Source organism: Equus asinus, chromosome 2 (genome assembly GCF_041296235.1).
Source record: "Equus asinus isolate D_3611 breed Donkey chromosome 2, EquAss-T2T_v2, whole genome shotgun sequence".
Classification (NCBI taxonomy): Eukaryota; Metazoa; Chordata; class Mammalia; order Perissodactyla; family Equidae; genus Equus; species Equus asinus.
This window is the reverse complement of record NC_091791.1, coordinates 148400654-148414523: the sequence shown is the minus strand read 5'-3', so window position 1 is coordinate 148414523 and position 13870 is coordinate 148400654. Positions and strand designations below refer to the sequence as shown.

At 38.8% G+C, this 13870-nt stretch overlaps 1 protein-coding gene across 1 annotated transcript in view; it reads right to left on the bottom strand.

The window, feature by feature from the left end:
• The window catches only part of FBN1 (fibrillin 1), a 227109-nt gene that overhangs the window by 91100 nt on the left and 122139 nt on the right, over positions 1-13870 (bottom strand). Inside the window, exons 11-17 of the mRNA XM_014852866.3 lie at positions 13054-13233; positions 12298-12438; positions 10523-10642; positions 7466-7591; positions 5423-5545; positions 2166-2288; positions 936-1088 (exon numbers count right to left, since the gene is read on the bottom strand). Of these exons, the coding sequence (XP_014708352.1) occupies positions 936-1088; positions 2166-2288; positions 5423-5545; positions 7466-7591; positions 10523-10642; positions 12298-12438; positions 13054-13233 (966 nt within the window). The remainder of the gene's footprint in view (positions 1-935; positions 1089-2165; positions 2289-5422; positions 5546-7465; positions 7592-10522; positions 10643-12297; positions 12439-13053; positions 13234-13870) is intronic.

The window sequence follows — 13870 nt, the reverse complement described above, 5'->3', positions numbered from 1 at the left end:
CTGCCTGCAGCAGAGCGCGCGAACTTAACCACTCGGCCACGGGGCCAGCCCCAGGTTTAACTCTATTTTAAGACATTAGAAGTCAACTGCCAAGCTACCTTAAAATTACGTTCAAATGCTGACAGTCTATTGCTTTAATTTCAACAAACTATTTTTGCCTTACAAGTAGAAATAATTTATAATTGGAAAGGATCTTCTGGATTACCTAAGAAACTCATTTTGTAGAGGAGAAAACTAAGGATCCCTTCTCCATATTATTCTATTTCATAATTCTGTTTACTAATGTAAGCCATGTCAAATCCTTTTGAAAGCAGGTGAGAAAAATTCCTGAATAAACAAAAATCCACAAAGACCTAAACCCTCCAATTAAGTAATTTGTCTGCCTGTGGCTGGGGAGCAGAATTGTGACTGACCAACTGATTTTCTTTTCACTGTGCCATGTCACTTCAAATTGAGAAAAATACTTTTTCCCTAGGGTTGAATAAAATCATTTAGGAAAAGCACCCCTAAATCAACATGAGGGATTTGAACAAAGCTCAGAAATGGCCTTTTGGAAAAAAGCTGGAAATATTCAGGTAACCTGAAAATTATTTACTTTTGCACTGTGTAAAATTCTGCTTCTATAATAGTTCCTGCAAAATGCAAGCACTGTGAAACTACTTTAGAAAACAAGGCAAGCTGCATGTATTCCAAAGTGCACGAATATTATTGAGGTGGAGGAGCTCAGATGGGAGGCACAAATGCACTGCCTATTCCAAATGACTCTTAGGATTAGTGAGTAATGCGTGATCAGACTCTGACTAGCCCCTGCCAAGACCCTGGGAAGGTACATGATGTACCTGGAAAGCACAATGTAATCTTTCTCTGTGACTTCCATAAATGCAGACGGTGGCAGAAGGCTATCAGTATGAGGGCATCTTCATGATACTACATACCTGAATTCTGTGCAGGACACGGCTGGCAAGGTTCCCCAAATGCATATTCGGTGTTGGCGCAACAGCATTCAGACTTAGTAACAGCACCAAACAAGGGTTTGACACACTGGCCTCTTTTGTATCCACCATAGCACGTGCTCCGCATGTGTGTGTCTAAACAGGAAGAAACATCTGTCATCACACTATCGCTTCAAACAGATGAGAACCCTCCAGGTCAAAGTTGAAGCTGGCTTTATTTATCCATTGTCCCTGTTCTAACTCACAGACAATGCCTCTGGTATTAGGTCTGAATAGAAAAGAAAAAACAAAGTAAAGCACATTCAGCTTCCAAGCACTGGAAACCAATGACCAGACTTTTTCAGTTTTCTAGGGACTATCGTGGTTTACCCAACTGCAAAGCCCTTAAGTGTTGGGATTATATCTCATTCATTTTTGTCTTCCCCAGGCCTGTACAGAGCAGGCATGTAATAAACGCTGAATGAATGATGGATGACTGTTGAATCTCACTCCATGATAAATAAGATCTTCATTAGTAATGTGGTCTACCTTAACATAAATGTGCAATGATTGAATGTCTGAATTATGCGTACTTTTATAAAGGAGGAAGTTTAATCTGTAAAAGGTTCATTATCTACATCTGTAGATGTTGGTTAACTAAACAGTGTCATCTTTACCACCAGGGAGGAGATTTCCAGCTATGCCCAATCCTCTCCCAATTCAAAGGGATACTGACTACCTTTCTTAAAAACAATTTGGATAAAATTTGTATCTATTTCTCAACAAACCTCAAACTCCTTATAAAGCCACATAAAACTATTATCATGTAAGTTTCTTGATCATGCATATCCTCCCTTGCATTCTATACTTTCCTTTGGACATTAATTCTCTATGAAAATGTTCGCCATGAGATAATGAGCATATTCAGGCCAATTTCAAAGACCATTATCAACAAAGGAGGGTTGGAGAAAATTGAGGAAAACTACATGATTCGGAAAGAAAACAGGGAAGGAGAGGTGGGGATTCCCTTGGTTTTCACTTATCTCAGTTCAACTTTCTATCCTATAAATTACTATCCAACTTATGCAAGAAGAGAACTGATCCTGTTGTCTTCTTGCTCCACAAATATTAATTATATCATGTCTGCTATGGTAGAGTGCATTTGTTACTGGCGGGTTTTACTGACTGACAGAGGGTGGATCTATCACACATCTAGTCATGGCTTAATCTTACCAACACACACACGTCCATCCAGACCCACGGCCAGTCCAGGAAAGCATTCACATCTGTAGGAGCCGTCAGTGTTGACGCAGCGCCCGTTCATACAGATTCCAGGTGTTTCACACTCATTAATATCTGTGGTGGGGAAGAGCACTTATTAAAAATGAGGTGACTTTTATCTGAAACTGTAACACGTTTACAATTCTGTTACAACATTTGAAAATGGGGAATATGGAAAATTACATATAGCATCAATAATAAAAGCTCAATGAAATGCATTTTCATTTCTCTGTAAGAGAACAGTAACAAAAATTGAGAGAGATAAACTGCCTGAGTTTATTTCTTTCCCATAGAAAGCTATTTTAATAATATTATCCTGAGAAATTTTTTATCCAAAATAAGAATCACAAAGGCAAAAACAGAATCAGAAGAAGGAGGAAAGTGACAGATAAAAGACAAAGGGTCTTGTGTAATGTTTCACATGGCAGTTCTTCCAGGACTGCCAGAAACCCAGCTTGATAATAAACTGCAATTTTGACCTGGGCAGAAAGCTTTTCCTTTTGGCATCCAATACCCCAGACTGGTGTCCATTCCAGTATCACCCATGCCTTTGCTCTCTGGGACAATTAGCATGACATTAAGAGACACAGAACTAAAGCCTTGGTGGAATGCCATAGAAAAGGAACACAAAATGAACATAGACGATTTTGATGACCATTCCTGGCCAACAACAGCACTGTAAGCAACTGGAACCCAGCAAAGAAAAATCTTTCTTCAGCATTACAAATATTTTATAGTATCATACGCGTATAGTTAGGGAGGTCTGGTAAAAGACTTTATTGGACACATACTAATAAGAGCAGAGATTTTTTTTCCCTCCTTAATATGGGGAAGTAGAAACTGTATCAAAATTGAGTTTTGGAAAACATATAACACTTAGCAGCAAGTCATTTTATAACAACTCCTTTTATAATATCCAACTAGTGTATGTGACTATTTCCTTTCTTCTGACCTTAAAAAGGCAAATTGAGACTGAAACACCTCTGTGTTTTACTTAGCTTGTGTTGTTTGGCACAAAATATCCTCAGATGGTCCAAGATTCCGTGTACAGATTGTATTTTGAAACAGCAGTTATATTTAAATACATGAACTTAAATTGGTTCAGTTACTTGTGTCACCTTTATGTTTAACTTGAGATCTACAGTGAAACAGTGGTGACTACAGCCTGAAAAGTAACACAAAGGCTTTTTACTGGGGACAGAGATGTAACATAGACGCAGAGGGCATTGCTCAAAGTGAACGGCCTCAACTTTCAGAGAGTGATCAGGGACCCCATGCTGTTCATCAGACTATTTAATTGTAGAGATTAAATTAGCATTGTTTATTCAGCTTTGAACAGTCCCATCTCTGTGGGCTCCTAAGTGCTCAGTGAAAATCTTATCCCATGATGTCAAAAGAAAAATTATAGAAAAGAAGAAATTCAGCATACATGGGATTTCTTTCTTTCTTTCTTCTTCCTTTATTCTTATTACAGTGTGTGTATTCCATGTTGTCTATACACCAGTAAAAACGAGACATAGGTAAGAATATGGAGCATTCTCCCTCTCTCCTCCTCTCTTTCTCTTTCTCTAGCTCTGACTCGTAAACCAGAATGCTAAAATCAGAACAAACCTTTCAAGTCATCAGGTACTTTCAAATGAATGGGACAACCATTTATTGATAAGATACTATTTCACTGGTTGTAAACAGTTGCAAAACCTAGTTTCATCTATGAGGTCACAATGTCTTCTGAAATAGTTACATCAGCATTATCTATCAGCCACACTTAATGCTGAGAGGCTGCAGCCTGGGTCACCAGCAGCCCATTGGCACTGAAAGTGCCCTGTGGATAGGTAGGAGGAATATGTGTTCTCCCAAAAGGTCTGCTCACAAAGGGGCTTTCACGTTTCCTTCTGTTATTTTGTTTGGAAGCCTAATTCCAAATATTCCAGCAATCATTCCCTTCCCCCTTCTTTTTTACTCATACAACACTTAATCTGCACAATTTGGCACTTTGTTGTATGCTTTCTTACATTTTAGAATATTTCCAAGTGTTAATCTTGTCTTCCCAACTGTAAGTTCCTCCCAGCACAAGGCTCAATTTCCTACTTCAAATTTGAAAAACTCAAATGTTTTCTCTTCCTATGAAGGCAGATTTGCACAATATTAAGAGCCGTTGATGGGAAGGTCATAGAGAATGCAGGTAAACAACCGAAGGCTACAAGTTCTCTTAAGCCCAGGGAAAATGCACATCTTGCCAAAGGCTTAATACAAAGTTTTCTTCCATAACCCCTTTACCAAAGCTGTCCACTGGGGGCACTCAGAGAAGAGGCACCACAGGACCATCCTGCTTTCTCAGTCTTGAATAGCCTGATGTTCCATACTTCTGTGCCTGAAACTATGAGCAGAAGGCATTGAGTGCAGTGTTTTAGCAGATTTCCTGGACCTGTTTTGAGTATGAGGTTGCTAGAGAAGTCTGGTTCCAACTCAGATCTTGGACCCAAGTACAATAATCACTTATCCCTGGCTACATAAAGCAAGAGGCATTAACCACAGATTTATCTCTGATGACTTTTCTGAGGACCCCAATGTTCAACAGCACAAACAAAAATCTTCATTTTTACTTCAATACCTGGAGTGATGAGATTATTTCAAAAGCTACCAAGCTAAACAATGGCTCTTGGTCCATTTATTTCTTCTGCCTAGTCTTGTTTCCCTTTTTGCTTATGTGACTTGATGAAGTCTAAATAAACTGTCCATGAAAAATTTCCTGTTTCTTATGATATCTGAAGGATATTATGAAGAAGAGATCACTACAATAAAAGGCTACAATATTCTGTCCAGGTGAAGATGTAAGAGGTGGCAAATGACAGCCATTAAGAAGCCTGTCATTATTCCCCAACTGCAAGGAACAGAGAGAACTCAGCTTATTTAAAAAGATGTTCACATCTGTTGGTAGACCAATTGGTAGCCTTTCATTTTCTACATAGCCTTTCAGGCCCCTTTCAGAAGACCCCAAACACTCTTTTTGTAATAAAAACAGTCTTCTGGGTATAAACTGTTGCTCTCTGGATTGCTGGACTTAAGAAGGTGTTCCAGTCAGGTTTCCTAAGCCAGAATTAGGGGTACTTTAAATGAGGAGAATCAATAAGGAAAAGTGGTACCTGTAAGCAAGGTAGAGAGGAGAAAAAGCAGGTGAGGAATATGATTTACAATTTTATAGCACGAACCTTTGCAATAACGCCCATCTGATGCCAGCTGAAATCCAGGTTTGCAAATACATTTAAAACTGCCATCTTCATTGATACACATTCCATTAAGGCACATGTTTCTTATGCTGCATTCATCCATATCTGAAAAATGCAAAAGATATATTTTCTTACAACCAGAAGAGTAAGCTTACAAAGGAAGCCAACCTGAATGAATATAATTCTGTTTCCCCACATTTCTTTTTTGTTATTAAAGCCTAAGGCTAATTTTCATCCAAGTTACAGCATACAAAGAGAAAGGGGGCCATATGAAATATTTATCTCAAGTTCTCAATTTTTGATGAGAATGTGCGTGCAAACTATAGGGCTAAATTTATTTTATGACATATATCTATACACATATACATGTATGCACATGTAGATATATAAATATGTACATGTATGTATATATATGAAATTCATATAAAATTACATATAATTTTATACATATTTATGAAAGTTAACTCAATAAAAGCTATCAGGACTCTTTTTTAGGAACAGCAGTTTACAAACTGAAAAGTGTGTTAACAGCCTAATGGTTATATTTACTTCAAAGATCATATTACCTCTCATATACTGAAAATAAAATCAAAACTAAGAATGATGGAATTTGAAAGGTATTTAGGCTACTTCTTGATTCTTTAAAAAGTGGAAACCAGAGGACAGCTTGTCGTTTGAAGCAATTTTAAATAGGAGTGGGAAAAAATGTATTTTTAAAAGGCAAGACTTAACTACGGATTATAGCCCTGCCAGCTAACCTTTAGGAGACCTTGATCACAGGGACAGACCTTTAAATTCATCAATATGTTATTTTATGTAATATTACAGCTGTCTTGGGAGGCCCCTGCTCTTCTAGACATGATGTGTTTTCACTTACAGGCTTTAGTCAGACCAATGTAATTTATGATTTTTTTTCTTTTTTTAACAGGATTCTATCCCAACTGAGAATTTTGGCATTGAGTCTTTGAATTGAATCACTGAGATAATATTCTGCCAAAAATGTTTCTAAGAACAATTTTGAAATTCTTTTAATGTATGAATAGATTCTTGGGATCATTCCCAAAGACGTTGGGAAAGACGATAAGAAACATTCTTCATTTTTTGCTAAAGGTCTAAGAAGTGGAAACTCATCAATAATTGTCATATTTTCAACTCAGGAAAAAATGGCAGGGGAAAAAGACAAAATGTTTGAAACAGCCCAATTCAAAATGAGGTGATTAATTCAAGAGGCAAAATAAAAGGCTGGCTCTCAACAGTCAATGTTTCTCTCAACAAATTTTACATTTTTGATACTCATTACTAGTATTTTATTACTAGGCAGACACTATAAACACAAGGATTACAAATGATTAAAGAATATATAGGATTAGGTGGACACACCTAATTCTATTTTTAAAAAATCTAATATAAAAAAATCCTAATCCTATTTAAGTGATGCTGTATTTTTTATAAAAATGTGCAAATTCTGGGGCTGGCCTGGTGGCGCAGTGGTTAAGTTTACACGTTCCACTTCGTTGGCCTGGGGTTCACTGGGTCGGGCCCCAGGTACCGGCCTGCACACCGCTTGTCGAACCATGCTGTGGCAGGCATCCCATATAAAATAGAGGAAGATGGGCATGGATGTTGGCTCAGGGCCAGTCTTCCTCAGCAAAAAGGGGAGGATTGGTGGCAGATGTTAGCTCAGGGCTAATCTTCCTCAAGAAAAAAAAGTGCAAATTCTGATTGTATAAAATTAGGAAGTAACGATTTATGCTACGAAAGTTTCATCATCACAGTGACCTTTAAATGGCAAGCTCTCCTCATGTATTTGAAATGTTATTGGACTCTCAGAAATGTGAATTAAAGGCACAAATATGGTTGAAAATTATGCTTGCCTCCCAGATAATAATATGTGAAATATATTTGATACTTTGAGCTTTCACTCAATATTTGGCTTGGTCTTATTAAAGACTTCTGATACTGAAACTGCAATGGAAGGAGGGGAATAATATTAATACACTATTATTATTGTCAGACTGCTATTACCTTCACAGTTCTTCCCATCCCGTGTAACGTGAAAGCCTGCATTACACACACAATGGAAACTGCCATCTGTGTTGATGCAGCGTCCGTTATTGCAGATACGGCCATTCTGCAAACATTCATCAATGTCTAAAATCAAAGTTAAAACAGAAAGAATGACTTTACTTAGGGCATTTAAAATTATTTTCTTTCTCTCTCCCTCCATCTCCAAACTTGTGATCTTAGTGTTGGGTTTTAATTACATACTAAATAATATTCTTCAAAATAAACTTGATATCAAATAATGTGAGATTTGGGATTACTAATTAGAGTTTGCAAGACATATGACAGAAAAAAAAGCCAACATAATAGCATTCAATCTAACTGTAATTTCTAATAAACTCCTTAAATCTCTGTTCTGTAAACAAAACAGATTCTTCTTTACCATTTTCCTAGCTAATTTAATGAGCCAGTATATATCATTATTTATATCGAACTTTGGCTGGAATCTTTCAACACACGCTTGAAAAGGCAGATCTTAAAGCTATATCAGAAGAATAAAACAGAAACGCTATTTAAAGAAAATAGTTTAATTCCATCTGAAAACCATCAATCATATGACTCTGAAATGTCTACCTTCCTCATGGCAGTTCTGGTCCAAGTACGGTTTTATTGTTTACATGTTCTTAGTCTCTTTTATAACTTTGTGAGCATTCCATCTACCAGATAAAATACTGGTACTGTGAGGGTATTTTCCCTTTTTTCTATTGCATTTAATATTGTGCCAAAATAAACCACAGTGCTTGCTAGGGAAGTGTTAAAAATGACAATAACTCAAATAACTTATATCTGATCTCTCATTTAAATATTAATAATTAACCCAAAATGGACAACATGGTACTTTGGATTATCTGTTCCTTTCAGCTTCTAGGCTACATACCTGGATGAACATCAAAGAGGAGGAACATGAACTGCCTTGTCTACATAGCAAAAAATCTTTGCCAGGGCTTATTCCCCAGAAGACAGAGACTAGAGAACTGTGTGGAGTTGGATGTGAGCAGATCTATCCATGCAGAGCTGAGGCCACATGTGCCTGAGTATAAGCATCCGAAACATCCTCTGGACGACAAGAATGTGCCTTCACGGCATATCGGTTATTCTGACTGTCTCCCTGCGTCTGCACGGTGTCTTGTGGTTGACCCTCAGACGCACTTTCTTTCTGGGCAGATCCAGCAGCGGTTTCCACACGAGTCATTGGACTAGCCGAGGCAGTCTGGGCTCCTTTTCTGTCTGATCTTTGTGCCAACAACCTACGATCTTTTTCTCTCTCATTTATTTCTTAATCCTTGCTAAAATCTGACTTGCTCCACACTCCAAAAAATAGTAAAAGCCACATATTCTTGAGCAGACTTTTTTTTAGGATTCTATAATCTTTTGAGGCCCAAGGATAAAATAAACAGGATAAAGAGTTCGGCTTTTTCTCTCCTCACTAATTTCAGAATGCCATCGGGCTCCCCACTGCCTCACAAGATAAATTAAAAGCTGGGCATTCAAAGTTCTCTACTGTGTTTCTGTCTCTTCTGTCCCCTTCTATTCAGCCCATCAAGTACTTCTCCTCAGCTGAGTATACAGCCTTTCTGACTATTCTGTGGTGGCTTTCATCTACTCAAAACTGTGAGCACGTTATCAATTTCTTATGTTTGGGATGAGCTTAGCACCAACCCTTAAAGACAATGCTTGAAGCTTTTTGGGAATCCTCAGTCTCTAATAAATTAAGTCTCAGATTGAAGAAAACAACATGAATCTACACTGGCTGGCCCTTGCCCCATCTGAGTGCTCTCAACGATCTCTTCTATCTGCTTATCTAATAGTGCAGCCTTCTAGACATTGGTTTCATTTTATTTTCTACTAGTGCAAAATGCCTAGTACACTGTACCTGTTAATTATTTAAACAATAGTTATCATATTAAGAAAGTTCTAAACTCAGTTTAATAGACTATTCATATTTATAATTCAATTAAGCAGGCCATTAATAGAAATACAAGCAGGTTGAAATGCTGAGCTCCAGTTTTCTTGGCTCAAAATTGCCATTTATAAGTAGTGTACTAAAATACACCGATGGTAGGAAATCTTTAAGTCAGAACCACATTCAAAGATTTTGAAACCAATGTCAGATAAAAATAAAAACTTCTGTACGTCTTCAACTCATGTGAAGAGCTTTTGCGAAAAGAGGCAAATAAAACTAACCCATTAACAGTTGACAATTTTTTTAAGTAAAACAAACTTCCCTACCTTTCCTGGTATTTAATTTTAACAGAATTGGCTCGCCTTTATCTGGCTTTACCAGGTCAACGGTACAGCTCATTCTGTGCCAGATTCATAGAGATACAGAGAGAGATTTGAGTTCTCTGAGGGTGAGCAATACATCTTACTTCTGTCTCAGAAACTTAGCTCATCAAAGTCATTCAATAAAAGGCATCGTGGGTGGCTTAATAAATTAATTAATAAAACCTGAAGGGAAACTTTTGCGAGGTAACATTTCTAGCAAACTTTACTGTGCACATAGATCACTGGGGGATCTTGTTAAAAGGCTGATTTTGACTCAGCAACTTTGAGGTGGTATCTGAGATTCTGCAATTCCAACCAGCTCAGGTGAGGTTGCTGCTGACCACGCTAATAAGCAGCACAAATGTACAGGCTACTTCCTCATCCGTTAGACCTTTCCATCAAGAAAGTAGTCGCATACAATTTCACCTGAAATTTTCCTCAGTTTCTGTGTCAACAAAGGACAATGCCGTTCCCCAGCTCTCAGATTAAAAATTAACAGGTAATAGTGACAAGGTGAAAAAAGTAGTGAAAATAAGATGTTCCCACAAGCACAGAAGCATCTTTTAAAATAATTTGAATGTTTGCCAAATTTTGTGATGCTGTCCTTTGGAGGGACAATATGTGGAATTAAGTACAAAAAGTGACAGGAGCATATCAGCCTCTCCTGGCAAGGGTTATTTAAACTCCACTGAACTCCTTTGAAGCAAACCCCTCCCTCGGCATGCACGCCCCATATTGCAAGGCGGGCCCTACCTCGGCACTCTGTCCTGGTGAGTGTGCTCTGGTAGCCGGTCCGGCACTGACAGGTGTACGAGCCCTGGTTATTGATACACTCTCCACCAGCACAAGGGTTTTTCTCACATTCATCAACATCTGCAAAACACAGTATATTTTAGTAAGAAATTAAATAGCAATAACTCATAACTCTGAGACCATTTATTGGTTTCCTTTACATGTTAAAATACTTTCCTTTTAAGAAATAAATAACACAATGAAAGGATCTTTTTTCTTTCCACTACAATATATCGTGTCACCAGCCACTTGAAGGCTGGTTGAACAGTTAAAGTGTATCATTTTCCTGTGTTGTTTTTCAGAGAAAAATGCTGAACACATAGCAACTCAACACTCTGAGCTAATAAACATTTTCTCCTCCTTGAGCCCGGCCTAAGGGAACCAAACAGGCGAACATTTCAGAAGTGGCTTATGGATGGGATTCTGAGTGTCTCTTGAAGCTCTATTTTTCAACAAAAAGAGGCCTAACCATATCTAAGCACCCCTTGCTGAGTTTCCCAAAGAACATTAGAACGAACCATGAAGGAGTTGCCATTTAAAAGGCAATTCTCACCCACCACAGAATCTGCCACCACTCCCCACCTCATCCCTAGACAGGCTCCCACTAGTTTTACAGTCGTTTAGAACTATCAGTCTACTTTGAGGTAAACTGGCTTATATTCTTCTATTTGCAAAGATGAGGAAGCCAAGGCTTACATTAGATAACCCACTTGCACAGTTACATGCTTCTTGCGGCAGGCGCAGTCTGATTTCACACTCCCCACCCCCAGCAAGCTATTCCCTTTTCTACTCGGCTCTGGATGACCTCTAAGGACTGGAGGACTCTCTCCTAATATGCTGCTAGCGGGGCTTTCCCATCACCAGGAAACTACATAGCACGAGGAAACCAACAACTGCTGATTTCTGCCTGAATCATAATTACAGAGTTGGAATTTATAACAGAACTAAGAGAGAAATTTATTTTTAAAAAATTAGAGAGCAACTGGGTGTTCTTATCTAATCCAACAAATAGCTTATTCTTGCATTACATTTCTTCCCTTCACTAGCTCAAATGCCTTGTGAACAACTTAAAGTTTCTCTCTTCAGTGTTTAATGACTAACCAGAGAGAGTTGGTTAAGTTATCCATTTAAATTAGTAAAATGCACAAAATTTCATAGTTTGGGGGTACTTTTAATGCTTTATTTTAATGGTCAGGCTTTTGGTAAGATGACTTAAGTTGGAGCTACGAGCAATGACTTGAATCTATTTTACAACGAAAGTTAAAGGTCACGGTAGTAGGCAGAATAATAGCTCCCCAAATATGTTCATGCTCTGATCCCCAGAACATGTGAATATACTACAAGGCAAAGGGGAATGAAGGTTGCTAATCAGCTAACCTTGAGATGGGGAGAATCTCCTGGGTTATCCAGATGGGCTCAATGTAATCTAAGATGCTACACTGCTGGCTTTGAAGTTGGAGGGAGGGGCCCTAAGGCAACGAATGGAGACAGCCTTTTGAAGCTGGAAAAGGCAAAGAAATGGATTCTCTCCCAAAGCCTCCGAAAGGAGTACAGCCCTGCACACAACATGACTTTAGCCCAGTCAGACCTGTGTTGAACTAGAAAAGAATAAATTTGTGTTGTTTCAAGCCACTTAAGTTTGAGGTAATTTGTTACGGCAGTGGTCGAAAACCAATGTAGTCCCATGACAGAACTGGAATAGCCTCTTAGTGCCAACCCAGAGCTCTATCACGTACCAATGCACTCCCCACGGAGGTCCAGCTGGAATCCTTTGTTGCATTCACACCGGTAGCTCCCAGGAGTTGGAATGCAGCGTCCATTTTGACAGAGATAGCGAAACAACTGACAGTAATCAGTGACATTGACTGGCAGCACCCCTAAAAGAATAACATTAAATCCCATTAAAATTATTTATAACTAGGGCATCTTTCATCAGCACTTAATCTAGCAATATTGGGCAAGCTACTGAATCATAAAGGATGGAGGAGACTCTGCACAAAGGTCCTCTGGTGTCAATAGAGCATCTTTCCATTCCTGACTACAGAGATCACGTGCCACCTGCTCCTCTGCCTGCTTCTCCTACTCCTTTCTCTGCATCACTCTCAAGCCTCCAGTTTGGGGGAATAACAAAAGCAGTGAGTTATCGGTATTTAACTACTTGCAAAACTGCTTTGCATGATATATAACCCAAAGTATAATCTTGTACCTCTTCTATTAATCCACGCTGTGAATCAGATTTAAATCGCTACCACTGCTCTCCCACAGTTGGCTGAGAACGTCGATAACAAAAGGACATTAATCTCTGGAGAATATGAAACTTCTCATTTTTCCTTATGCGACAGGCAAACAAAGAAACTTACAAAACACTATGTAAACTAAAAATTTAATCTAAGAATTGTAAATTTATTCAATGACTAAAGTAGCATAAATGACAAAAAGAAGTTAAGCTGATTAACGCAAGAAAGATAACCAGGTGACTTTTGAATTCTTACTTGGTGGTTCCCGAGATGGATATGGATATTCCACTGGTGGTCGAGGGGCCGGAAGTGGAGGTCCAGGAGGAAAGCCAGGAGGAACGGGATGAACCGGAGGAACAGGGCCAAGGGGCGGAGGAGGATATCCTGGTCTCTCGGGAATTACCATAGGGACAGAGCATAGCTTGTTGAAATCCTCTGGAAAAACAGAACACAACAGCTGAGCTGTAGCATATATCATAGGCTCATGGAAGTCATCTTTACTTTTGAAAGAAATCTTTGAATAAAACTGATCTTCAAACCATATAGAACAATTGAAAAAAAGGAAAAAAATACAACTGACTTCATTCTTTTTTCTGATACCTACAGGAGCAACCATATTGGAACAATAGTTCAAAGCCCAAAACACACTCGCCAGAGTGTGTACCACATGCCCCTCCCCAAACCTAGGACGCCTCTAACTATATCACAATTTGCCTCAGGGAAGAATAAAATGCCACTTTCTCCATCCAGTGCCACCTGCGGATCCCACAGGGCTCTAAAGAGAACACTAAAAAGCCTGGATTTTATTTTACGTGCAATGGGAAGCCACTGGAGGTCTTCCATGGGGTGGGACATGATCAGATGAACATTTTCAAAAGATCAGTCTTACTGACACATGGAGAATGTACCGGAGGGAGGCAAGACTGCTGCAGGAGACCACCGGCAAGATAATGATAGCTGGATGAGGGACACATGCTGGAATTGGACAGAAGTGGACAGATTTGAAGCATATTTTAGAGATAAATGGACAGTGCTTGGTAAAGGAGCAAATGTCAGAGCTGAGGCAACAGGA